The sequence below is a fragment of the Amblyomma mixtum genome, chromosome 5, assembly GCF_055824585.1.
Source record: "Amblyomma mixtum isolate Tamu chromosome 5, ASM5582458v1, whole genome shotgun sequence".
Taxonomy (NCBI): Eukaryota; Metazoa; Arthropoda; class Arachnida; order Ixodida; family Ixodidae; genus Amblyomma; species Amblyomma mixtum.
The window spans coordinates 32791203-32817439 of record NC_143016.1 but is presented as its reverse complement, the minus strand read 5'-3'; the positions used below and the strand labels follow the sequence as shown (position 1 = coordinate 32817439).

The 26237-nt window shown below is 44.1% G+C and overlaps 1 protein-coding gene and 1 non-coding gene across 2 annotated transcripts; both read left to right on the top strand.

The window, feature by feature from the left end:
• Nucleotides 1–108: 108 nt before the first annotated feature.
• Nucleotides 109–26068, top strand: Cul3 (cullin 3). Its single transcript, XM_089543858.1, has 16 exons — nt 109–764; nt 5629–5826; nt 7472–7585; nt 9310–9470; nt 10747–10861; nt 11984–12163; nt 13474–13522; nt 13688–14184; nt 15853–15960; nt 17585–17709; nt 18952–19298; nt 20021–20089; nt 20854–20926; nt 23354–23423; nt 24491–24597; nt 24734–26068. Exons 1-16 carry the CDS (start codon nt 711–713, stop codon nt 24756–24758), a joined length of 2292 nt encoding a protein of 763 aa, XP_089399984.1. The 5' UTR covers nt 109–710; the 3' UTR covers nt 24759–26068.
• On the top strand, nt 12692–12765 carry TRNAT-GGU (transfer RNA threonine (anticodon GGU)). Its single transcript has one exon. It is a non-coding gene; the product is annotated as a tRNA-Thr (tRNA).
• Nucleotides 26069–26237: the final 169 nt, after the last annotated feature.

Below are 26237 nucleotides of genomic sequence, written 5' to 3'. Positions count from 1 at the left end.
AAGTGCTGGAACTCTCCGGATTTTGCCAGGCGCCACCTGCACGACCTGCACAGTGGTCCTACAATGCATTAACAAATTCTAATGTGAAGACAGCAGCTTTTGTTATAAACATTATTGCTCCTTCACATTATTTGGTAGGCTAGATAATAGGTGTTTGTTAAGTTAGTGCATACATCTTTTATCTTGCTTGAAGATATTCTGGGGTCTTTGCGGTTTTTACGATTAATGCGTGCCTAAAACAACGGCTTGGTTAAAATTCAGCAGTTTCTTTGTTTTCACTTATTGCACATAGCTTCGAAACTGCATTAATTGAAGCGCTGGAGCGCGTACCGCAGATACCTCGTACAGGAAGCTTTGCGGGCCCTCGTAAACCAGCTGAATAATCAGATCAAACGCGCAAACCTGCGTCCTTACCATCCTTACGTTGACTAAAAATCGTTAAGCTCGTCGTTGTGTGACAACCTCAAGCATTCTTTGAAAGCCCTCCCCCTCCCCCTTTTTTTTTTGGTGCACTAGTTTTTGCAAGAATACAAAGCATAGGTGCAAGTTCAAAGTCGGTCATGGCAGTGGCTACAGTGCGCGAGTGCTAAGCCTGTCAGAACAGTTGTTTACTGATGTCGGTGGCTGGGAACTACACTGGAACGGTCGCCTAGAGCTTTCTCCGTGGATGCGTGCGCTCGTCTGAGTTCTTGCGGTGTCCTGAACGCACAATGAGCTTGAAGCCTGGCAAAAAGGATACCAAAATGCGTATCCGAGCATTTCCTGTGAGTATCTCGAAACCTTTTAGTTCGATCACCTCTAGGCCTAATGTGCTCTTGTGATGTGCTTTTGGGCGGCTGCAAAAACTAAACCTTTAACTTTGTATGGCACGTAGCATGAATTACACATACCAGCAGCACTATGCTTTTTATTTTAAGCGCTTTTCTTGCGACTCTGTTTCTCAAATCCTTTCCTCTGGCCTGATAAAAGTCGGGGTTGGAAACTGATGCTTCCGTGCTTGTTTGTGAAGTATTTCGTTATTGCCAGTAACATGTCCCCAAATTTTGAAGGGAAAGAGCGTTTTTATATTATGCCGACTTAAGGGTATTATCACCAAGGTCGATCCACGCAGTTGTGCTGATAAGTTTCTCTAGTCTTGTGTTCGGTTAATGTTTTGACTCACTTCGTATAACCTCCTGAGGAAATCTTTGGAGCCTATTCTAAGCGACATTAAACCACATGTTTATTTCTGCACTGATGGAAGTGCAAATGCTGCAGTAATGGGACTGCGAAGCAACCTTTTCTGGCTGTCCTCCCTTTTGGAAGAATTCGTTTCGTTCATCGGAGTTTTTAAGAGGAGGAATTTTAGCATTGTTCCTGTTTCGTGTTCGAACCGGCTGAATTCGTACGGGCACTCGCGTTCTTGTCTTCAAAACCTTATGCTTTCTTGTGGTACTGTTATGTCATTAGACTCCCCGTGTGCGTAATAAGTTGCCGAGTCCAAGGCCAGGTCAGCAAGTGACAGCGACAAGCCGGAATGTGACAGCGGTCAGAGCTGGGGACGTGGAGTGATGGTCGCAGAAGTACGGTGTTTGTTAGTGTTAGTGGATCTCGACAGGTTGGCAGTAATGAAAATAAAAAGGGATTTTTGGTCATGTTAAAATATGTTAGTACTGTCAGCAATGCACATCCCGAGGTCAACTATTGCTAGCCTTTCGTAGTCGTGCATAGAGGAGCAAGTGGCCTCAACGGGCTGATATAGTTCTCTGCTTTTCAGCACATATTGGGACGGTTAAATTTTTTTTCCCCCTAATTCTTGTAGACGGTGTTGGCCTACTGTGTTGTATCTGATTTAATATTAATATTTAGTTTTGTGCATTTGGTCAAGATAGTGGTCAGCACTTTGGTAATTTAATGTTCAGGCTGCCTTTACAAGCATGCACACAAGCACCTAGATACAAGCGTACTTTATTTCTTAAAAGCTTCTCTCATTTTCCTGACAAAACGGTTTGTGTGCATATAGAGGCTTCTGGAAAAGTGACTAAGGATCTGCTATTGCTACATAAGTTGTTTTGATGTGCCAGTCTGTTTCACGTCTTTCTTCATCTGCATCCAGTTAGCAGTTAGAATGTTTGTAAGCTATAAACGTACTAGTCTCAGGAGTCTTGGTTACGCTGTTAAATTAAATGTAAGCATTTTGGAATTCAGTTATGTTAGGCGACATGCACTATTAAACGCTAATAAATTGTAAAATGCAAATGACAGTTCTTGTGATTCAGCTTATCCTGGTAGTACGATTATTGGATGGCCTGTACCGAAGTCATAGTGGCTGCCGTGTTTGGTACCAAGGGCAGCAAGAACCTGTGCGGTCAACTAATCTGCCACAGTGGCTGTGTGGTTAAGCCAATGAGTGAATGAGCTGAGGCACCCGGCTTCAGTCTTGGCCACGGTGGTTGTGTTTCAATGAAGGTGAAACCCAAAAGGCACTCGTGTGCTGAGTGATGTCAGCACACGTTAAAGAACACCAGGTCTAAATGAATCTAGAGCCCTCCACCAAGACATTTCTCGTAGCTCATTTGTCGTTTTGGCCGCCGCGGTGGCTCAGTGGTTATGGTGCTCGGCTGCTGACCCGAAAGACGCGGTTTCGAACCCGGCTGCGGCGGTTGAATTTCTTTGGAGGAGAAATTCTAGAGGCCCGTGTACTGTGCGATGTCAGTGCACGTTAAAGAACCCCAGGTGGTCGAAATTTCCGGAGCCCTCCACTACGGCGTCTCTCATAGCCTTAGTCGCTTTGGGACGTTAAATCCCATAAACCAAACCATTTGTCGTTTTGGGACGTTAAACCCCACAATTTACTTTTTTTTTTCTGTTTGTCACGATCAGTTCTGACCTGCAGTGTGGAAGCTATACCCACTGCTTTGTGGTGCTCATGACGTGCAAGCCATCTGTACATGTGTAATGTGCATACATAAGTACGTTTGCTTAGCATGCATTAGTTTCAGCGAGCAAAACCAGTCATCATACCCAAGGGTTTTGGTCGGAAAAGGTTAAATATTTTTGTATGTGTTTGGGAGAATCTGTGGCCTGTGGACAGTATTGTGAGACTTTCAGGTTTTCAGGCGTAGAAATGGATAACACAAAAGAAGAGTGTGTGTTGCAGGTAGAAGCTAAGCTGATAGTAGACAAAGGGAAATGCATGTTTTCAGCGTAATCAAGCACTTCATCGAATTTTTGGCGAGGTCCGCATAGTGGCGTTTCTGCTTCCGACTAAACAGCTACATTGCCTTCTTTGGAAATGACAGCCCAGGAAGAGGCATGGGCTCACGTGAAATGGTCTGGAAGCAGTGGCCAGTCAAGTGAAAGCATGGATTGCATTTTTGTGTGACTATCTTAGTAGTAGGCATTACCTGCAAGGGTTTGGGCGGTCGTAAGTGTAAAGCTGGATTGCATTTTATTTTTCCACAAAGCTGTTAAGTATTACAAAAATATATTGCACCTTGACCTGAAATAATATTTGTAGTGTTATTCTGAGTGACATTTGAGCATATCTGGAGCACAATGCGTCCACTTTTGTTCATACTGCTAAGTAAGGTCTTGGTGACCTTCTACAGAGGCTTTTGTCAAGTGGAGTTGGTTGATACGGTGGATTATATTTAACCGGAAATAGGATTCAGATTATAGCTTGGTTTTTCTTTGAGCTGGAAAATGTTGCAACTTTAAGCATGTCAACAGCACTGTGAATATTCGTGGGGATCCCCTTTGAAACAACATTGTTCTAAAAGCCACATGGCCCCTCTTATTGGTTTTGCTGTGGTTCTCGCTCTTGTATTCTTCCGTTAAGAGATCGGAAGAGGGTGGAGTGGGTGAGGGAACAAACGCGGGTTAATGACATCTTAGTTGAAATCAAGAGGAAGAAATGGGCTTGGGCAGGGCATGTAATGCGAAGGCAAGATAACCGCTGGTCCTTAAGGGTAATGGAGTGGATTCCAAGAGAAAGCAAACGTAGCAGGGGACGACAGAAAGTTAGATGGGCGGATGAGATTAAGAAGTTTGCGGGAATACAGTGGCAGCAACTGACGAAGGACAGGGTTAATTGCGAGAGACATGGGAGAGGCCTTTGCCCTGCAGTGGGTGTAGTCAGGCTGATGACGATGGTGATGTTTCTTGCTGTTGTATTTACTAAACGGTTACAAGCAGCAAGACAGTGGGCCCCTTGTATATATATGGGTGTGCAGACATAATCGAGGTCCCATTTTTTGAATGAAGTTTTTAAATATGATTGGCAAATGTGTTAACACAAAGGAATGCATTTAATTTGCATGAAATGCTGATTATTTAAAAAAAAATGCATATCACAAGAGATGCAAAGCAGTGCCACTTTTGTGATTTTGCAAATTTTTTAGTTCGCCGCAGAAAGAACAAAATTTTGTGGAATCTGAATATTTTTTAGTAATTGTATACAAACTTTTCAATTTGAAGCAGTGCAAAGACAATTTTTTTTGCTCCTTTAATTTTGCAGTAAAAAAATAACATTGTAGAAAAAGCAATGCATTCCAATAAGGGTTGCTTTTAGGACAGGAATGGGACGAGAAGGAGCAGGAACTTGAGGCTGAAATTTTTTTCCCAGTATTAATCTGTCCTCTTTACTACCATCTCATAAAATTTGTACTTCTAAACTGTTCAGATGATTTTTAATTGGGCATTGAAATCATCTGGAATTTGAAAATTTCGAAAAAAGGCTAACTTTGATGGAGATTTAAAAAGAAAATAGTTTCGGAGCGCTTCTCCGAACCTTAAATCATGGCACAGGCTTTCTGACGGGTGTTATTCCTGTATAATAGGGCGCACCGCATCTATTTGTTTCTTCGCACCAAGGCAGGCACGCAGCATACACGCAGCGTCCGCTGTACAACTGCTCTCTCACCCTCTCACCAAGGCATGCATCGCTGTTGGTCAGGCGTGGAGAGTCACTTCCAGAAAACTCAAGTCGCTTCTTTCCAACCCGGCGCTGCTGCGTGCGAGCGAAGTGGGGAGGGCATCACTGTGGACACTCGAGGATACGCGCTGTCTCTTGACAATAAGTGAAATTTTCTCGAGCTTCTCGTATCGTCGACAGCGCGCAGGTGTGATTCCTTTCGTGCCGCGCCGACTTTCCAAATGTGTGCCTATTTCTGTGACATCCACATTAAGTGGCATATGTGCAAAACCATTTTACGCTCTACGTCTTGATAAAGGAAGAGGCTCAGAAAAGAATATTTATAATATGATTTAAGTGATGGCGTTTAAGAATGAAGTAAGGCACTGTCGTGTAGATTAAATTGCTCATGTTTGGACAGTAAAGATTGAACCATGCGTAGGATCATTTTGGCACTGGGCAAAATGTTTTGCTACGGTTGCTTACTGGGAACTTCTTTACTTCGCATTATAACCATTCGTACATTAAAAAAAACAGCTATAGGCGAGTTCTTTTTGGTGTTATTTAATTCAGACTTCTTTCATATGCATGCATGACGTATAGCCAGGATCCTATCTTTGGGGTATCATTGCAGAAATGAGGCTGCGCTTTTGAGTCACCAAAGTTTCCTTATACCACGAGATATCGCAAAATGTTTTGCTACAGTTGCTTACTGGGCGCTTCTTTACTTCTAGATGTCTATGGATGAGCGGTATGTCCAGAACATCTGGGGTCTCTTGCGGAATGCCATCCAGGAGATTCAGAAGAAGAACAACAGTGGCTTGAGCTTCGAAGAGCTGTATCGCAATGCGTACACCATGGTGTTGCACAAACACGGAGAGCGTCTCTACACTGGCCTGAGGGAGGTGGTGACAGAGCATCTAGTGAACAAGGTCAGTGCACACACATTGTGCATTTTGTCTTCTCTCGAAGTTGTTTTTTCCCCTGGAAGGAATGCAACTCTAGTCACTGATGTAGTGCACTTGCTTTTATCTGAACAGTGTAAGTGTGGTTAATTAATTTGCAATGGGTTTGACATCAGTACTGTAACAGTGTGCCAACATGTAGCCTTGGATTCGTGATCACAAGTGATGCGAAGCTTGTTTTACATCCGGCTTTCTTTTGCTGGGAGCAGTCAAGACTGAAAGCTTTGGTTCTGAATGAGATCATTTGGGAAATCCACCTGCACTTGATGTGAATGAACATTTTGCACTCTTGACCTTCTGCTTGGTCGAAAATTGCAGCCAGTCTCATGCCCTTTGCAACTCGCAAGTGTGAAATTACAGGTCATTGTTAAAAGTAACTAGGCTGCACGTTTTTTCATCTCGGTTGTATATTAAAGCTATTATGCCAGCTCTCAAGCTCTAAATCTCTGTATGATAAGAATAACCCCTGTTCTCACCTTCAAAGAACTTTTTGATCTTTAGGGAAGCCGTGAGGGCTCTGTTATACGAATGAGAAGCAAACCATGGAGCCTGGTTACTTTTGACAAAGACTGTACCTAAATGTGTTGGTAGTTTTCTTCTTTCTGCATGCGGACTTTTTTTATTTTTCTTCAAGATCTTGATTTAGGACAAGATTTAAAGCTAGTTGATGGTGGATATGTATGTGTACACTAATTCTCAGCTGTTTTTTTTTTTTGTACCTGCAATAGCCTGGAAAGAGTGGAGCTCGTCCTGTGTTTACAAAAGTATGCTATGAGGTACAAGGTTCCATGTTTATGTCTGTCACATTGATGAATCATATCTTCAAAATCAAAAGAATTGCTGTAGTATGATAGGGTAGGCAAAAAATTTTTTGACTTCTATAAAAATGCTCGTTTACTATGCAATGCTGTTTACTTAACAGAACCCCAGATGCTCGGAATTAATCCGGAGCCCTCCAGGAGATACAGTGTCCCTCATAATCTGTGTGCAGCTTTTGGGCATTAAACCTCCCACATACCATACCATACTACACTGCACCTTTTCTTCAGCTCTTGTGGCTACTGACTCTTTGACACTGTGATGTGAAAAGAGCGTTCCTCACAATCCTGTGGCCCTTGCCCCGAGCAGCCTTTAGCCTTTTCTTTGTCAAATTTTTGTGTATGGTTATAATCTGCCAGTTGTATCATGTTTCCGCGATCGAAAAATTAAGTTTGCTTCTAGGCCACTTCTCAGTCTAAGAAGGCTCCTTCAGTGGAAGGGTCAGCTGATAGCAGTCATCGTAGACAAAACTGAAGGTTTTATCATTAAGGAGCAAGAATGGAGAACAGCGTCAGAAATCAATACTTTGCTGTCCAGGAAGTAAATATGGAAGGCTGGTGCGAAGGAAATGCACATGTACCATCAGTGTTTAGTCGTTGTAGTTGTCAGCACGTACTGTGTGATGCCTCCACTTTGGTATGAAAAGAGTTGAGGAGACTAAATTTTTTCATCCCTTGGTGTGCAGTTTCCAAATATATAAGGCTTAGCCTAAGTGTTGTTGTATGCAGTTTATCTCGCCAGGTCAACTGGCAGCCTCAGCATCTGCTTCTTGCACTTTCCTCCCTGTTTGCAGGTTCGGGCAGATGTCTTAGCCTCCCTGCACAACAACTTCTTGCAAACACTAAATCAAGCCTGGAATGACCATCAAACAAGTATGGTTATGATTAGGGACATCCTCATGTATATGGTAAGTGTGGGCCTTTTGCGTCATTTTTTTTTCAGTCATTAGTGTGCAGTTTGTGAGGGCTTAGGGAGCCTTTCATGGGCCTCTTAATTTTGGATTTTAATGGCAAATGCTTTGTGACCCACATCTTATTTGCGTCTTTGTGTGACGCGCATTGTGTGCATTGGAAGCACTGCCTAGAACTACTGCTCTCAGAGTTCATCTTGGAAAATTGGCAGTAGTGTTACATGCTGTTAATGCTGGCAGAATAAAATGAGATGTATAAAGAGACGAGAGTGATATATTGCAAGCTCATGCTGATAAACTTTATATCGCATTGCACTCTGTTGTGATGCTCCTTTTTTTTTTTTTTTTGAAGAAAAGTGTAACAAGGTGTTCAGTTAGTGACTGGAAAAATCTGCAATTTTTAATGCAATTCTTAAAAATGTTTAGGTGCTGCAAAATGCTAGTGGAGTTGTGAGGGATGAACTGTCCCATGTCAGGGAAGATGGCCGGGACTGTGACTGTCACTGCTGACCATGTGTTCAAGATTTAGCTTGTGCCTATTGACATTTAATGATACAGAGAGCAGCCACAGAAAGAAGAAAAAAAATAAAAATCGGCACTTGTGTTACTTGTCTTTTCTTCGTGTGTTTTGTCTTCCTGCGCTGTTTCACCATGAATCATTACCAGCTCACCCAAATCGCAGCTTTAATTGGACATCAGGTGCTTGAGGGAAAAAGAAAACGGAGGAGCTTTATTTCTTTAGAAAACAGTTTCTTGTCAGCTCTTTACTTTTGTTTCCTTGTGTTTCATAGCATCATTTTCTATGTGAGTGTGTCGTTTCTGATGTCATTGAAAATAAAAGGGCCAGCTCTTCCTTGCGCAGGAGGAGAGGAGAGCACATTTTCTAGCATGTAGTGGAAAAAGGGGCAGATTGGTGCCCTTGGTGTCTAGTGACAGAAAGGGGCAGAGTGATGTCTAGTTGGCCAAGCATAAAGAGAATCGCACACACTACGTCAGTGACATTGCATGTGCTACATTGCTCGTGCCTGTATCTTTAAGCATGCTGGCAGTGAAAAGAAGTAGAGGGAAGGCATTTAAGACGGCGGAACAGCTTCAATGAGGGGAGGTTTAGGGCCCCTTTAAAGATAAAAGAGAACACGAGTTTGCTTAGCTAATCCTGACATATAGTCTCTTGTCTAAAAAGAAGGAATAAGAGAGGGAGGGGGGGGCTCTCTTGAGTAGTCTGTTCTTCTGTGGGCTGCGAGCAGCAGCTGTATATCAATTGCTAAATTTAGTCAATATTGTTATTTTCATCCTTTCTGGTTAATGGTACAGCTTTCTGGGTGGTATCATTGAACTTGGAACAGATTGTCTGAATAGCGTATCAGCCTAGACAAAAAGGTGCTTGCAATGTACAGTGTGTGTCAGATGAATTAGTAACAGGAATATGAAGTGTTGAGAGTTTCGAGCCCGATATTGTGAGCAGTTAGCTGTGAACTGCATGTAACAACTGCTTGTGCTGCAAAAATATGCAGTCAGCCAGTGTGTTACTGCTACCTGCTTGTTACAGGGCTAGCCGTAATGTGAAAATATTATTGGCGTCATGTTTAGTGAGTTTGTTCTGCATCATGCTTCAGTTTTCAACCATCGACTCGTGCATGTTCAGCTGAACAATTCTTTTGAAAGGACGGAAAGTGTGCAGGAGCATTGATGGTTGCTCTTCTTCTTTTTTTCTGTTGCAGGACCGGGTGTATGTGCAGCAGAACAATGTGGACAACGTCTACAACCTGGGCCTCATCATTTTCCGGGACCAGGTGGTGCGGTATGGCAACATCCGCGACCACCTCCGTGACACGTTGCTCGGCATGGTCCAGCAGGAGCGCAAGGGGGAGGTTGTCGATAGGTGCGCCCACTGCTGCTCTCTCACTTTCCACTCACTGTGGGTTGTGTTGCACTTGGGAACAGCTGCTGTTAGTGGCAACTGCTGTTCTGTCTCCTTGGCTACGTGGGGTTCATGATGCCACCCCTGCGGGAAAAGGTTTTGCCTGTAGCCTTTAATGGTACAGTGACTTTGCGTTGAACCCAATGGGCACTGGAACTGTGTTGGATGTCCCTTGGACGTCCTGAACGTCCACAGGACGTCCATGGGAGTTTTGGTGTCCATTGAAAAGCAGTTCTGTTTTGTTACACCGTAAACCTATTGACTGAAGCACTGCCATGTAATGAATCCAGTGGTTTAATTGGTTTAGGGACATTTAGCCTTGCATTATTTTTGTGATGAACTGTTGTTAGTTACTTGGGCTTGGCGAAGCTGCTTGAAAAACAGCAGACAGCAAGTGCTATTGTGCATGACTGTCAAGGTCACCATTCTGTATTGTGGGAACAAGAAAGGCAAAAGTAGAATGCTGGTGGAATAATTGTGTGGTAAGTGCGACACTCCAGAGCAAAGCTTTAGAGTAGGCTAGATGGGGTGGTGTAATATTTATTTTCATGTTACCAAGAGATGCTGACAACAGAATGACAGCATATGACACGAGGCACTGACACAAAATGGTTTGCTTCAGTTTAACTGTACCGTGGTGATCCCATTAAATTCAATAAAACCTTGCTGTTAAGTTTTTTCATGGTACCATGGAAAAAAAAAAAAATGCCAGCCTCAAAATGCAGTAGCCAAATGCAGCACATAAAAGAATTGTACATTGTTGTCTGCTGCAGTTTTTTTATTTCCTGAAAGTCAGACGTGCTTCTCTGGAATTTGCATGGCTTTGTGGCTACTTCAGAAAAAGCTGTGTCATGAATGGCTTTGGTAGACCTGAGGGCAGTATTTTTTCGTTTACTGAAAGCAGCAGGAAAGGCAGCATTGTAGGCTTGTCGGCAACTGTGCGAGTGAGAGAAAGCGCACTGTGAAGTGTGCTAGAAACGAGCTAAAGTTTCATGTCTTAATATTTGTTAGCACAGTGCAATAACCTGTCATGCCTAATTTTTGATTTATATGTGTAATATGAGCCAGTATGTTGCGTTAAAGTGGGCTGTAAAATGCGCCTTGCTTAGGAGTTGGAGCTCAAGGTTTTGTACTTGACTGCAGTATCAGTGCCTTGAATGTAGAGTAGGCTTTGCAAGTATTTGTTCAAGTTCTATGGCAAGCATGACAATGTGTGTTGTTTCAATTTGTTTTTAAGGCTAGCCATCAAGAATGCCTGCCAAATGCTGGTACATTTAGGCATCGATTCACGGTCAGTCTACGAAGAAGACTTCGAGCGCCCCTTTCTGGCCCAGTCAGCAGAATTTTATATGGTAAGGTGTAGATTCTGTTGTCTGCTCTTTTAACTTCTGCTAAGATCCTAGTCTATGCAGCCTGTTAACATCAGTGTGCACATTAATAAAATCACTACCTGGCTGCCTTTGGAAAAACGCACCTTTCCCACCATGCCGTCATTCTGCAGAAAAACCATCGTCTTCGGTGGCGTTATGAATGAAAAATCCGTATTGTGCCACCTGCCCTCCGTGGAAGGTGACCTACCGGATTATGAACTAACTGCCCACCGTGGCATGGCAGTTGAATTGTTTATAAAAGAAACTTTCCCAGATGGTCAAATGACTTTATTGCGTATTTAGAATAAACAAAGCAAGTCGAGATGGGGAAAAATGGGGAAAAAGAATTATGGACAGTGTTTTGGTTATAGGATCACTTAGAAGTGCAAAAAATCGGAAGAGCCATTGCTGTCAGTTTCAAGAGACAAGACATCGCGTGCTGCCGTAACGCCATGTTACCAGGCATCTGAACAACTCTAAACTCGCTGAATCTAGGGAGCAAAAATATCCGTGTGAGCGTTAGCAAGAGCAAAAGGAAGAGTGCCAATAAAGGTAGAAATTGTCATTTGGAAGCTATGTAAACCTAGAGAACAATAATACTCCATGAGCATTGGTAGTAAAAAAAATCTAAGGAGAGCGCTAATAAAGATAGAAATCAACATTCAGGGAGGGGGTCTCAGCAAGAGAGTGCCAATAAAGACAAAAATCAACTTTCACATGCCTCTGTTGTGATCATATGGAGAAACCGAAAGCACAAAAAACAAGCGTGTCTAACCTGCGCTTGGTGTGAGTAACCTTCTCTGCTTGCACACCACAAAACTCAATCCAGCACACCATGAATGTTCCAGTCATCATTATGCTGAGTTACACAGTGGTTGTTTTATAGAATGAGACTTCAGCAGTCAGAAAAAATTGGTCTTGTGCTTGTTGTAAAGTGGGGAAGTCTAATGTGAGCAGTGCCTTAGTGACTCGTTCGAGCGATATTTTCTGTGGAGAAGCTGCTGTGTGTGTGCATAAGTCCAGCTTTCTTGCCTCTGTCTTTACACGAAGCACTGATTGGCGAACTGCGCTTGCCCTTTCCACCCCTGCATGGTGCGTGTGCAGGCAGAGAGCCAAAAATTCCTGACGGAGAACAGTGCATGTGTCTACATCAAGAAGGTGGAGCAGCGCATCAATGAGGAGGCCGAGCGGGCAAAGCACTATCTGGACGAGTTCACTGAGGAGCTCATTGTGCAGGTGGTGGAGAAGGAGCTCATCACAAATCACATGAAGACCATTGTGGAGGTGAGTTCTGAAAGCACTTTTAGTGAGATGCCATTTTATAGAAGTATTTTTTTGGCCAAATATTTAGGGGAATCCCCAAGGTGGAGTAGATTTAGTAATAAGGGAATAATTACTCATTGACATCCACCCAAGCGCAGCCAAATGGCGCTTGGGTGGATGTCCATGTGTAATTACTCCCTTATTACAAATCTGGTTTGGTTTATGAGGTTTAATGTCCCAAAGCGACTAAGGCTATGAGAGACGCCGTAGTGGAGGGCTCCGGAAATTTCGACCACCTGGGGTTCTTTACCGTGCACTGACATCGCACAGTACACGGGCCTCTAGAATTTCTCCTCCAAAGAAATTCTAGCCGCCGCGGCCGGGATCGAACCCGCGTCTTTTGGGTCAGCAGCCGAGCACCATAACAGCTGAGCCACCGCGGCGGCTCAAATCTACTCCACCTTGGGGGATTCCCCTAAACATTTGACCAGCACTGTTCCCACTTCAAGTTATTGATCAATTTGCTCTCGTCCTACCATAAGCTTGCCGTCCCGGTTAGCTCAGTTGGTAGAGCGACTGCTTTGGTGAAGCGGTGGTCCCGGGTTCGAACCCCGGACCAGGACGAATTTTTCTTTAACTACGAATTTTCTGAGAAAGCTGTATAGCTTTCCTTTGTAGCCGTTTGGCTGCGCTCAGGTGGATGTCAATGAGTAATTACTCCGTTATTATAAGTATTTTTTTCTTATTGCGTAATTTAGCCCTGTAGTTTAAAGTAAATAAAAAGGTGCAGGCTGGTTTCATTAATGAATTTCTAATGTTGGAGAAAGGAACTAGGGTTCATGGTGGCTCACCAATCCTTCAGTGACCTGCTGTATGCGACCATGTTTACCTGAACAATGCTTTCACCTTTTGGCTTCGTTCATTAGAGCTAACGACTTTGCTTGCATTCTGTACTTGCAATTTTTTCTCTTTTCTTGTAAAAAAGGGAGCCAAGGATCTTCAGCTTTATGAGATTGGTATGTTGACTGTAAGGCTTTGATATTTCGCAAATGTCCCGACGCCAATTCTCTGCAAAAAATGCTACAGTAAAAGCTCATTAATTAAGTTGTTGAGCACACAAACTGGATGGCGGAGCACGTCTACGACGCTATGGAATAAACTTTTGCGCGGGCGCTTTTGATCGTTCAAATGTCAATGATGGCCTATGGCGCGGTAGTGAAAGAGTTAAAACACTGTTTACGTTTCTGCTCTGTGTTCAGATTGTATGTTGCGTTTGTAGAGGAATGATTGGGAGAGGAAGCATTTTTTTTCCTTTTTCTCGCCTCTTGCAGATGGAGAACTCCGGTGTTGTCCACATGCTCAAGAACCAGAAAACAGAAGGTGAGATGAATGCCAGGGGACCTGTGGAAATGTTTTGTGTGAAGGCATTGCTCTGATATCAGTGCTGACAGTAGCTGGTTGATGCCTGCATGGTGAATTGCACGCAGGTAACTTAAAAACCAATGGCCACATGTGACGCCCGCTTGTGTGTTCTATGCTGTGCAGACCTGGCGCGCATGTTCCGGCTATTCAACCGAGTACAGGATGGCCTCAAGACGGTGGTGGACTGTGTGAGCCAGTACCTGCGGGAGCAGGGCAAGTCGCTGGTGACGGAAGAGGACGGGGGCAAGGGGGATGCCCTGAGCTTTGTGCAGAACCTGCTCGACCTGAAGGATCGGTTCGACCACTTCCTGCACCACTCGTTCAATGGCGAGCGGCAGTTCAAGCAGATGATAGCCAGTGATTTCGAGTACTTCCTCAACCTGAACCGCAAGTCGCCCGAGTACCTGTCCCTGTTTGTGGACGACAAGCTCAAGAAAGGGCTGAAGGGCATGACTGAGCAGGAGATAGAGCAGGTGCTGGATAAAACCATGGTGCTGTTTCGCTATCTGCAGGAGAAGGACTTGTTTGAGCGATACTACAAGCAGCACCTGGCCAAACGCTTGTTGCTCAACAAGAGTGTTTCAGACGACTCCGAGAAGAACATGATCTCCAAGCTCAAGGCAAGTAGCATTCCTCTGTGTAGGCACTCCCGCAATAGGATTTGGGTGCCTGGGCCATCTCTTTTATGTACAGATATACAGAGACTTTATTTGGGACACCGTGAAACATGAATCTTGACAGGTTACAGTTATGCTTCATTTCGATTTAGTTTGTAGTGGTAGTGCTCAAATTGTCCATTGTGGGATTTGTAATGAATACAGTGGAACCCCGCTGTTACGTTCCCGGGTGCTGTGTTTTCCCGGCTGCTAGGTTGCTTGGAGCCAGTCCTGTCCTAGCTCCCATAGAAACCCATGCAATACAGACTCGGCTGTTACGTCGCAACTGTGGTAGCTTTCCCACACGCTACGTCGCAAATTTCACCTTGCGGCAGTGGTTTGCCCCGTGCTGGCGTTTTGACAGCCTACGTTTAACACGCACGGATTGGCTAAGGCACACCAGCCAGAGCGGGACTCTAGACTCCATTGGCGCTTGGCCACAACCTTGTTTGGCGGCTTCCTGCGTGTTGCATCCATGCCGACGCCGAGCACATTTGTGGACGATGGGAATCTTGTTGCGGCTGTTGGTGCAGTTCCATCGCCGCTGCTGTGCTAGCACGAAGGTGGGAAAACGAAACTATGCTGAGACATGAGCCATGCGGACAGCGATGTATGAGATTCAGTTGCGCTGGTTGGCTTCGAGGCATTTGCATTTTTTCTTGTCACGTGCAGCTTGAGAGTACAATGTCTAGGTTTCAGTAAACGAGAATTGTGCAGGATTAAAGAGGTTGCTGTGAAAACAGCACAAAAGTGTGCAAGTGCCCAAACTTCACCCACTCCGCGCATCCGCCCTCTTTGCTGTTGCGTCCCTTCCACCAGCAGCTGCTCAGGCAGATGGAGAGCCATTTCAAGATGTTTAGCACATTCTGTGCATGCCAAATGCCAACGACCACGAGGCTCACTAAAGCTTTGAAAATTCCAGAGAAGCATGTTGCTCTTACTAGATGTAAATTTTTCTCGCGCGCACTTCCCAGCTACTACGTTTCCAGGCAGGTGCTGCTTCTTCCCGGTCCCGTGAAAATCGTAACAGTGGGGTTCTACTGTATTGAATTTTTTGTATTTTTGTGTTTTACATTGCGAGATTTGGCTCAGAATCAACTTAGCAGAGTAAGTTTTTTTGTTGCACATGATTAATTTGACCTAATAGTGCATGCCACCATATGTTACCTGTGACAAAACAGCTCGAAGTTATGGTTGTGCATGCCTAACCACTTAGCTTGGTATTATGTAGACAAAAAGGAAGTGTACACTGATATGAATAAGTTATCTGCACCGTAGGTTCTGAAATTCGTAGTGTCTGCTGATTGTAGTCATGAAGGATCTGCAGATTTTATTGCTGCAAACTGCCTTACTCTCTGAGACTAGTGCACAAAAAAAATGCACCGCAGTGACTCAATACTTGAGATCTGAACGTTTAGCTGGTGTCATCTGTGTGTGTACTTGGCTCTGCTTTGTGTTCATGTTTACTGAGTATTTGAGGATGAGAATTTGAACTCTAATGCAGCTTTTCCGCAGCACATGGTTTGCGCTGCGACTCCACATGTGTTGTTTACATTCATTGTGTAGCGACGTGCAGGATGATGAGTAGCCGCAATTGTCTTGCCATGGAGTGACACAAGGTGTTATTTTCAGACGGAATGTGGTTGCCAGTTCACCTCTAAATTGGAAGGCATGTTCAAAGACATGTCAGTCTCAAATACTATGATGGATGAGTTCAAAGCTGCTGTGGCATCTTCTAATGTAAGTAACTGTTGTGAGCTGTTTTCACCAAAGCCATTTTTCTGTGCAGTTACCTTTTTTGTTATCAGAGTGCTCAGATGTCGTGATGGCATCAAAAATGAAAGGTAAAAAGAAATGTTGACATGTTGTTTTCTAATACATGGTAATGGCATCGTGGTAGTCAATATGTTTTCTGAGGATGTTTCTTTTCAGGCTTGCTTGATAACACATGTCCAGGGTTAATGTATGCTTTATAGGCTTCTATGCCGTAAAATGCTACCGCACAGGGAAGTTAGAAGTCATAATTGAACATACATTTTTTTGTCATATTCAAAATGGGCTTACTGTGCTAAGGAAACGCAAACAGAAGCAGAAGTGACAGGGTGCGAGTAGACTTTCAACTGAATTTTACTGGATGAAAGGTGACATACATACAGTGAATAAAAACCACCTGCTCAGGGCTATCAATTTGTTGCCGTTGCAACCTCTTGTCCGGATACTGCACCTCGTAGTCGGCATGTACAACGGAAGTATCACCAATACATATACACGTTTCTTACTTTATAATATATGCCTCGAACAACTCGTATACGACAGTCCCTATGCCTGTATAAAATCTTTTGTCTTATCTTGAAGCAGAAGGGGCACCTTCTTTGTCTTTTAATTTACGGGCCTTGCAATGTTTTGCCACGCGGGAATACTCTTCGGAAGGCAGATTGTTAAAATGTTCCTTTAAACGAATATTAGCGCACCGCCCCATCTGTACATTTATTGCGTGAGTAAAACCGTGTTCTGAATCGAAAGGCTGGATTTATTTCGGCATTTGTTCTGTAATTTTTTATATGCTCTAGCAGTATTTTCTTGACGTGCACTTTCTTTGTGATCATTATTCAGAATTGCTTGTTATACCTTCACAAATGTTTCTTAAAAGCATACTGAATACACAGACAATACTCATTTCATGTTGAAAGGTTGCATTTTTATTTTTATAAGAGAAGTATTTCTGTTGAGAGAAGTGAAAAAAAAAAAAAGAAGGTTGATTTATTCTTCACTCTTTTCCTTGCCCCATAAAGGGTTGCTTAAAGTCATTTGCCTCACACTTAGCTGCCTAAAATTTTCTGACGTTGCAGGTGCGCTTTGTGTCTGTAGTGGTCTTTAATGGCAGTAAATTAGTAAGAAAAAAGCACTTTATTGCGATCAAATGCAGTGAGTGCTTGATTTGTTACGTTCACCTTTCTACATATTACTCACTCTTTCGTGCAATACTACCTACATTACCAAAGCAGTGGTGTGCAAAAGTATGTGTTACTATTATGCCTGGTTGCAACAAACAATTAGATGAAGTTGATCGTTGGCTTTCGTGCCTGAAGCCTTTTCTGCTTGTAGCACATTGCCAGGGATTTTATGCAAGGATGTTGGAGAGAGTCATTTAGAGGGCCATAATTTTCTTAGACTGGCTTTATAATCACCTCTTGTGTCAGAACGTCGCTAGGACACTGGCATGGCATCAAGCACAACCTTGTTTTCCTGAGATCCTTACTGCTCGCTAATATTGTACTGAGACATGGAAACCGCTCTTGTTTGTAATAACACAGTCATGTCGAAAAGGTGTTTCCCTGTTTTCTTTCCTCTTCTCTTTTGGCAGATGAACTTGTATGGAGTTGATCTAAATGTGCGAGTGCTCACCACGGGATTCTGGCCAACCCCTGCCTCTACACCTAAAAGCAACATTCCCACAGCCCCCCGCAATGCCTTCGAGGCTTTTCGCAGGTAGGGCAAGCCATTTGCTGTGAACCTTTTAATAGCCTTGCTTTCACCTTGTGGTGTAGAGGTCATTTTAGAAGTGTTGCATTGAATGTCAGATTGGGGTATGTGGTAAAAGCTCGTCAATTCGAACTTTAAGGGACTGGAAAAAATCCTTGAATTATGCGAAACTTCGGATTATTCAAAAGTTCATATTGTCTGAAAGCTCAGTGAATGGCATTTAGAATTTGAAATTTAGAAGGACTGGTAAAGAAAGACTGAACAGTAAATTTAGAATGACTGAAATTTTAAATTCCACGAACTTAAATAAACAACTCTGCAGTATTCTGCAGAAGACATCAAAGAATGCTTCGGCGTGCACCTTGCGTTATATTCGGAATAGTCTTTCTTTCTTTCTTTTTTTTTTCTAGCTCTTCAGCGTAGTTTAAGTGCCCATTGCCGTAAGTTTTGTGAAGCATTAGGAGAAGCCAGCTTTTCAATGGTTTATGGTGTATGAGGGTTTTCCATCCCAAAGTGACTCGGGCTATGTCGTAGTGAAGGGCTCCTGAAATTTTGACCACCTGGGATTCTTTAACATGCACAGTACACGGATCTCTAGTATATTGGGGCAAAGTGCATTGCGAGCAAATGCAAAGCAGAATGGGTGGCTGTGGATAAGGAAAGAAGGCAGTACAGACTGTTGAAAAAGAGAAGGCACTGGAAGTGTTGAGTGTAGCAGGAAACCTGTTGAGTGTAGCAGGACCTACGATCGCATCACGGTCCGCGATTGAAGCCCGAGGTCCCGTATTAAAGCTTTCGCTTCAAAAAAAAAAAAATCGCAGGTGATCGCCATCCATGGCGTGCATGCAAGCACCTCAGCTGTTCCTAGGGGCCATACCTGAACATAGCAAATGACACTGTGTGTGTATGTCCTTTTGACGTCAGCGATCCGAAGTCACCAGACCAGCAAGCTGTTCTCAAAAGAAACGAAAAAAACTTTTTTTTATCAACTGAAACTTGGTGAATTGTAAATTGACGTGTTGGGAATTAAAGGCAGTGAGCAATGTACATACGAAAATTGGCTGTCACGGCCCATTTAATAATGCATATAGCAGGAACACTTTTGCACGCAGTGCAGTGGTAGAAGCGCTATTCTTAGCATAAGTTAATACAAGTGAATTGAGTTTTATTTGCAGTGGTTGTTGGTTACGATGAGTGACATCATTATTGGCACCATTCAAACCAGCCGAGTGTCACTGGCATGCGCAGGTTCTACCTGGCCAAGCACAGTGGGCGGCAGCTGACCTTGCAGCCGCAGCTGGGCTGGGCGGACCTGAATGCAGTGTTCTACGGTCCACGCAAGGAGGAGAACGAGGCATCGTCATCATCGGTGGGGAGCCTGCCTGCTGGGGCGCCACGCAAGCACGTCATCCAGGTGTCCACATACCAGATGTGCGTGCTCATGCTGTTCAACAGCCGAGACCGGCTGCTCTACGAGGAGATCGCCTCCGAGACGGACATCCCTGAGAAGGACCTGGTGCGCGCGCTCCAGTCGCTGGCCATGGGCAAGCCCACTCAGCGCATCCTCATCAAGAGCCCCAAGACAAAGGAGATCGGTGAGCAAGTCTACATGCTCCGGTAGTTATTTGGCTTAGAGGAAGTGTACTACATGAAGAGGTACAGTAGAAGCTTCATGCCAGCTTGCACCACCTAGCCAAATGAGCCCAGCCAAGCACCGTTCAGGCACTGATTGGCGCATCTCGCTAGTCTTTTCTTAACTTAAAACTAGACTAAAAGACAGTTCTAAAGACAGTTGTGCTTCAGTAACTGTGAATTATATCATGCAAGCATTTTTTCATGCCAGTATTGAATGGAGCAGGTTCGCAGAGTTGCTTTCTTCCATGTGCACAGATGTGAGTTACTCCATTTTGTGTGCTTATATAAATGCTTTTATATATTCTGCACATGAACTGCCATGGTTGTGCTGATAACTTAACTCTAAATGCGGAATTTAGCTTTAGGGTGGCATGGCTATGTGTGACTGGTGTTTTTAAGCATATTGAACAAGATGTCTGGGTGTTTTTTTGGATCTATGGTTTCCTTATGGATGAAAGCACTGCTAGAGCACCCTTTCCTGGTGCAAACTGCATGAAAAACAAAATATGCAAGTAGCATAAGTAAGTAGCTAGCCTTGTCTGTATCCTGGCGCTGAAGAGCAGAGAGCAGTTTTCTTTGAAGATTTTAGTTTCGTCTGGTGCTGTGAACTGGTTTCTATATAAAATGATAGCCTACTCGTATAGAAAGCCATCTTACTTTATAACGCCTTTTGTTATTTCAGAGCCGAGCCACACATTCACCGTCAATGACTCCTTCACATCCAAACTATACCGAGTCAAGATTCAAGCAGGTACTGCACCCATTCCTTACTGCACTTTTTTTTTTCTTCTCCTCTTATATCAGAGCCAAGTCGCATGTTTACAGTGAATGACTGCTTGTCATCAAATTCTGCAGAGATTCAAGTACTGAGAATGGCAGCTGGTTGACGGTGTGTTGGGGTGAAGCACAGAGGGGAATAGCTGTTATGCCTCTCTTTTTAACATTGCATTCAGTTGTTGATTTGCCATTGCGCGAGATGCATAAAGTTCCCCTAACAGCCGTGAATGCAAGCTGCCATTTGGGACTCTGAATTACTGAAGCCTTTGTGGACATGGTAGACTTGTGTAGCATTCCGTACCTGTATGACACTTATCTTCCACCCATAGGCATGTGGAAGTTTCTTCACAAGAATGGGGGGTGCAAAGTTCATAGTAGCACCTTGCAGTTCATATGTTCTGGGAAGTAGGAGAATATGGGGTGGAAGTTTCCTTTCCATTGACATTTTGCTTTCAATTGTGCTCTCTGCAATGTTGTCATATAGGGTTACATTAGGCAAATTGGGCTTTACTTGGCCTCCACGTAGCTTGGGTCTCAACTTGTTGCTGTGCAACTTGCAACTTGCAGATGAGCACCTTGCAGTCTCAGCCATCATATATTTTATACTTCTCTCTTTCCTTCTTCAGTGCAGTGGTATAGGGGATTATGGCTTGGGCTGACTTCTATGTCTTCATGATAAAAATCCCCTGTCTCTCTCCAAAAGCACCTGTCCATTCTTGCTTTCATTTTGCTTTGCAGTTGCTGCTAAGGGTGAAAGTGAGCCAGAGAGGAACGAAACCAGGAGCAAGGTGGATGAAGACCGGAAACATGAATATCCTTTTATGATTGTTGCTGTTGTCATGCAGTCTCTCCCGAGTTCCAATTGTTGTGAGGTGCACTCTTATGTGACTGCAAATTGCAGATTCCATTTTTGAGACTGTCGATGAATTTGCATGCTATGACCTACTTTTGAAAACTCCAATTATGAATGAAGTTTTCTTACGCTAAGTTGCCACAAAAAAATTGCCAGATATTGATGGCAGTGACTGAGCTGGTGCGAGAAAGTGTTATATTTATAATAGCACGAACAGTGAAATTGGTTTCCTGCTAGCCTTCTCTTATTGCACCATTATTAGCTTATGGCCAGTTTTAGCTTCATTTTATGTAACATTAGTATGGCCTCAGTATCATATTTCCTTGTGTGTCCCTATTCCACCACAGTCCCAGTTCCAGTACAGTCGAACCTGCACAGCTACCCAGCTGGGGACCTCAGTGCACTCAGAGCCTCAAATATTAAGTGAGGAGTTAAAAAAAATTATAGCAGTGGCTATGGAAGGGAGAAAGCAATAAAAGAGATGAAGAAAACTAGACCAGTGTTGTTTTTAAGTAGGGACGATGTGACTCTGTTTTACATGCTCAATGTTCAGCTCACTTCATGCATAGTGCATATGTTCCATTTGAAATTATTCTCTCATTGCAAGGTCATTTTACTCATTGTCTTCATGTAACACATACCGTATTTACTCGCATAATGATAGCACTTTCTTTATAAAAAAATTGACGCAAATTTAGGGGTGCGATCATTACACGGGGTAAATTTTTTACAAAAAATGTTTGAGCACCGAAAACGCAAACAAGTCGCAGGCAGAAAACCTTATCACATGGGCGTGCTACCCGCGGTTACGCCGCTAAACGCGGTTATCGCAAATCGATCTCGGCTTACGTCGTTAACCGAAAAGGTAGAGTGCGAAAAGTGTAAGAGCTGGCCCACTTCAAGAACGTACTTTCTTCGTACTAAGCCACGTTCCAAGAGCAACGCATTAAAAAAGGCAGCATGTGTAGTGCTGCGTGACGGCGCTTTTATGCGGCCTTCGATCTCGTCCGATAGCGTGGCAACAGCGTACAACAGCAACGTCCCGTGGCGCTCAAGCTACGCATTTTACCGCCGTTACACCGAAAAATGTCCGGTCCCTGCCGCATCGTTGAAAAAGTTTGTCAAAAGTTTGGAGCCTAGGGGGTTTGCTTCTGAAGCACACGGTCTGGATCGTAATGCGTCTCCAGCGCTCCAAATTTGCCAAAGGTAAGAAGATTTCTGGTTCTGCCTCCTCCAATGGGTAGGACTACCACGAATATTACAGGAGTCCCACTGCGAGGCTTCGAAGCATATCCCCTGGGCTCTAAAATTTGACAAAGACTGTACGTACTTAGGTGACATGTTCGCAACGCTCGGAGCACTGGATTCCGCGCGCTTACCGCAATGGTGCCGCCCGCGAGCGCGGCGGATGACGGCGCTCTGTACTCCCTAGTCGTCGCTAGGCGTAACTTGTTTCGTATCGAAGCCACAGTGGACGGCGCTTTTGAATTGACCAACGCTATAATAAATGCTCTTCTTATGGTGCTGCCTTACTGACATCATCATTGTTTTATATTAAAAGAAATATATACGTTCGATTTCAGCGACGCCTTCGCAGCGGAGCTGGCATGCATGCAGATTGGGTCACTCGCGCTGCAATGGCGGCAGCTGCTACGCGGCTGCGAACGTAAAACTAGCTTGTATCGCAGTTATTACTCCTACCAGCAACTTGGTACAGGCCCGCGATCCTCAAGGAGGCTTCATTTTTTACGTTCCCGTATCCCAGGGCTTATTATTTACGAGAACAATAAAGTTTAGCCGGATCACCGCGTCACTTCGTTGCACCGCAACCCAGAACGGTGGCGAGACTTGCGACAACGGCGAACCGTGATTCGAGATAACCGCAGTAAAGTTTGGTATCCGCGGTTACGCATAACCGCATTTAGACTGCCCGTGTGACCGCAGGTGAACCAACAGGCGGCTGCCGCTGCAATGCTGACAGAGCAAGGTGGTAATCTGCACGTGCCGTCTGTCAGACAGATAGCAAGTACAATCATCGTCGGCTAGACTCGACATCATCGACAAATCGCCGCGGCAAGTTCGGGGTGCGATCATTACGCCGGGAATAAAAAAAATTTTGCCATCAAAATTCTGGGGTGCGATCATTACGCGAGTGCAATCATTATGCGAGTAAATACGGTATTAGACGTGCATAATGTACGTACATATCTTTTCTTGGGGCACTTCTGTTAAAGATGCAGCCTTTGGGGGCTCTTTCCTTTTTGCGAGCATGCCTTTATTTGTTCTTGGGTACAGTGTGGTCTGATTTTCTTTTTATTTATTTGCTCTGGAGTGCCTGATGCAGGAATTGTCGCCTTTGCTTGCTTTCCTTAATCATGGCTGCACGATTGAGGCTGCCATTGTGAGGATAATGAAGGCACGGAAGAAGCTCTCACACAACGTCCTTGTAACAGAGGTGAGCCACTCACTTGAAGTTTTGCTGGTACTGTAGGCATATTATTCAAGAATGCATGGGAGAGGGAACTTGTGATTGGCACATGTTTTAGTATTGCAACCAGACATGGCAAAATAAAGGCTGACAGTAAAGGTGCACTGGTGGCGCAGAATAAGTTATTCAGGCTGTGTGTTCCGATGGGAATGAGTGCTAAACTGTTAGGCACTATTTAGGGCAGTTTTATGTGATCGAAAGATATTGATGGGACATTGAGGACAAATTTGACTTGGCCTAAATTCTTGGGATTACCACCGTGTTCATAGGCGGAAGAACATCTTTTTAATCAACTGGCTAGCACTTGAATGCTAGCACAAGTTTGAAAACTAAACACTTCGACAGAATTGCCTGTCTGGTTGGGTTTTATAACTTTTCGTAAACTCCTCCCAAGACTTCTTTAATTTGAAACCCAACGTTTTGTAGCTGCCTCGGCTCCTTCTTAAGGGGTGACTGGATGCTGTGGCTAGCATAACCCCGGGCCACAAAGTATAGCAAATGCAAGCATGCAGTAGTGATGGTCTATTGATGGAATTTTTTCCTTTTTTGGGGGAATTTGAGGAGTAAAATTTGGCAGAAAGGGAATTTTTTAGGGAGTTTCAGGGAAATTTCAGGACCTAACTTGCACATTTTACAAATTACCAGTGTTTCCAGCTGCTACAGGGAAGAATAGTAGCACGTTCTTCATTCCTATTGAGGTGGTTTTCAAAGACTGTGCACAATCCTGGGCATGCAGTCATGCTGATAGAACGGCCGCGTCTGTGTGGCTTAGACACCACTGCTACCCCTGGCGTGGGTTGGGAGTGGTTTGGGAGATGTGGCAGTGTAGGGAATGGACTCTATGCTTTTGCCTTATGTGTTCGGCCGCGAAGGGCGCGTTGTGGCATGCCAGTGTGGAATTGGTTCATGACATGATCCACGGCCCCATCATGCATTTCAGCATCAGTGAGGTCTACAACTGTAGTGAGCCTTTTGTGTGCAGCTGTGCTGTTCCCAAGTATTCTAATGAAGCGCACCAACTTCCTTTGCACCAGGTCACCAGCCAGCTGCGGTCCAGGTTTTACCCCAGCCCTGTAGTGATCAAGAAGAGGATCGAAGGCCTTATAGAGAGGGAGTACCTAGCCAGGACTGCGGAAGACAGGTACGAGTCTGGTGTGCGTTACCTTGTCAGTTGTGTGTGTACATTTGGAAAGGTAGTGTGCAGCTTGCATGTGTAATGTTCCTTATTCATCCCTTTGCTGCAATAAACTGAGTTGTGTTTTATTATTTGCTTGCAGGAAGGTGTACACCTATGTGGCGTGAAGTCTGAAGTGCTGCACCCTGTGGCAAGATGGCACTGGTGCTCGTGACTGCACACGTGCTGTTATTCATTGGAGCAGAATGGCAGTGTCCCTAACCGCACAACTGGAACTAGAAGACTGGAAGCCGTACCTCTTACTGCCCACTCTCTCTCTTGGTTGCCGCAGGGGAAAGAAAAATTCCCTCTTTTTTTTTTGCTTTTTCTTTCAGACCAAAAAAAGGAATAGCTGTGAAGAGATTCACAGCTCTCTTTCTCAAAAACTTAGCTGTGTAGAGACGTCCACACTGGTTTAAATTTTCTGGGCTGTGGGACAAATTATTTGAGAGGGCAGCGTAGCAGAGGCTTTGACACGGATAAAGCTTGGTTATTCCACCAGGCATGGATGATAGGCAGTGAAAGGCGTGCACTATCTGTTCGTTGCCACTGTCAAGTCTCTGCTTACTCCACCAATGGCCACATTTGTAGAGGCTCTACTAACCCAAGATTAAATGTGGGACACTAATTTGTACAGGCTGTGCATAATTGGACACATGGTTCTTGTCTGTTTGCATGTGTGTCTGTGTGCATGGATAATTGCGCTTTTCTTGTTCCATTAGCATGCGAGAATGGACCCCTTTGCATTAGCTCGTGTAAGCTATTTATTTTGTCTTCATTTTACATTTGGGCAGTGTCCGAGCAGTGCTGTTCAAGGAAATTGAGGTACAGGTGTTCTTTTTGCTGTTAGTGATGCGAAAAAGTGTTTTTAGCCATGACTAGTTTTTGATCAGCGTGCGGTAGTGCGAGAGTTATCGATTGGGAGGAGAGATGCTTTATTGTTGAGAACAGCAACAACTATTCTGGCATCTGTCTGTATGATAAATTCTACATGTCCCTGCCACATTGCCTAGTAAAATGTTATAAATGCAGCTGGTAGTTGAAAGAGTGAATGGGTTTAGGTGAAAGCCTAGGCACCAAAGAAACATTGTTGAGCAATTTTGCATTTGTCAGTACCAGGTGTGCATGTGATTATTAAATGGTCAATGCCATTTTATCTGAAAGGTTTGTCACAAGAGTGTACATTTCGTTCCTGTGCTGTACACTACCTAATGTACAGAAATCTAGCTTGCATCATTTTTGGTCTCTATAATATTGGAAACACATTTTTTGGACTATGCACTGCCGCAAGCAGTGTATTGCCCCACGAGCCTTTTTCCGGTTCAAGCCTCCTGGGGTGGAAAGGGAGGGGGTGCCTTTTTTATTGCTTCATTTACTGTTGTACATAGCGTTATGTAATGTACATAAATTGTCTCAGTAAAAGATTTTCTTTCTTGTGTGGATGTGTGATGAATGGAGCTTTTCAAAAAGGTAATGCAGTCGGCGACTGAAAATTTAGACCACTGATTATTTGGACTTTTTCGTGACGCTGCGACATGGCCCATATAGCCAGTGTATAAGAGTGCCTGAAATTTCGAATGCACCGCAGCTTACTGCTCGATTTTTGG

What these genes read in the sequence shown, in the direction of transcription:
- Cul3 (XM_089543858.1), top strand. Translation starts at nt 711, where the DNA reads ATGAGCTTGAAGCCTGGCAAAAAGGATACCAAAATGCGTATCCGAGCA. An exon ending in GGGACATCCTCATGTATATG is followed by an intron (nt 7,586 to 9,309) that starts GTAAGTGTGGGC and finishes TTTCTGTTGCAG; the next exon opens with GACCGGGTGTATGTGCAGCA. An exon ending in CCCCAAGACAAAGGAGATCG is followed by an intron (nt 19,299 to 20,020) that starts GTGAGCAAGTCT and finishes TTGTTATTTCAG; the next exon opens with AGCCGAGCCACACATTCACC.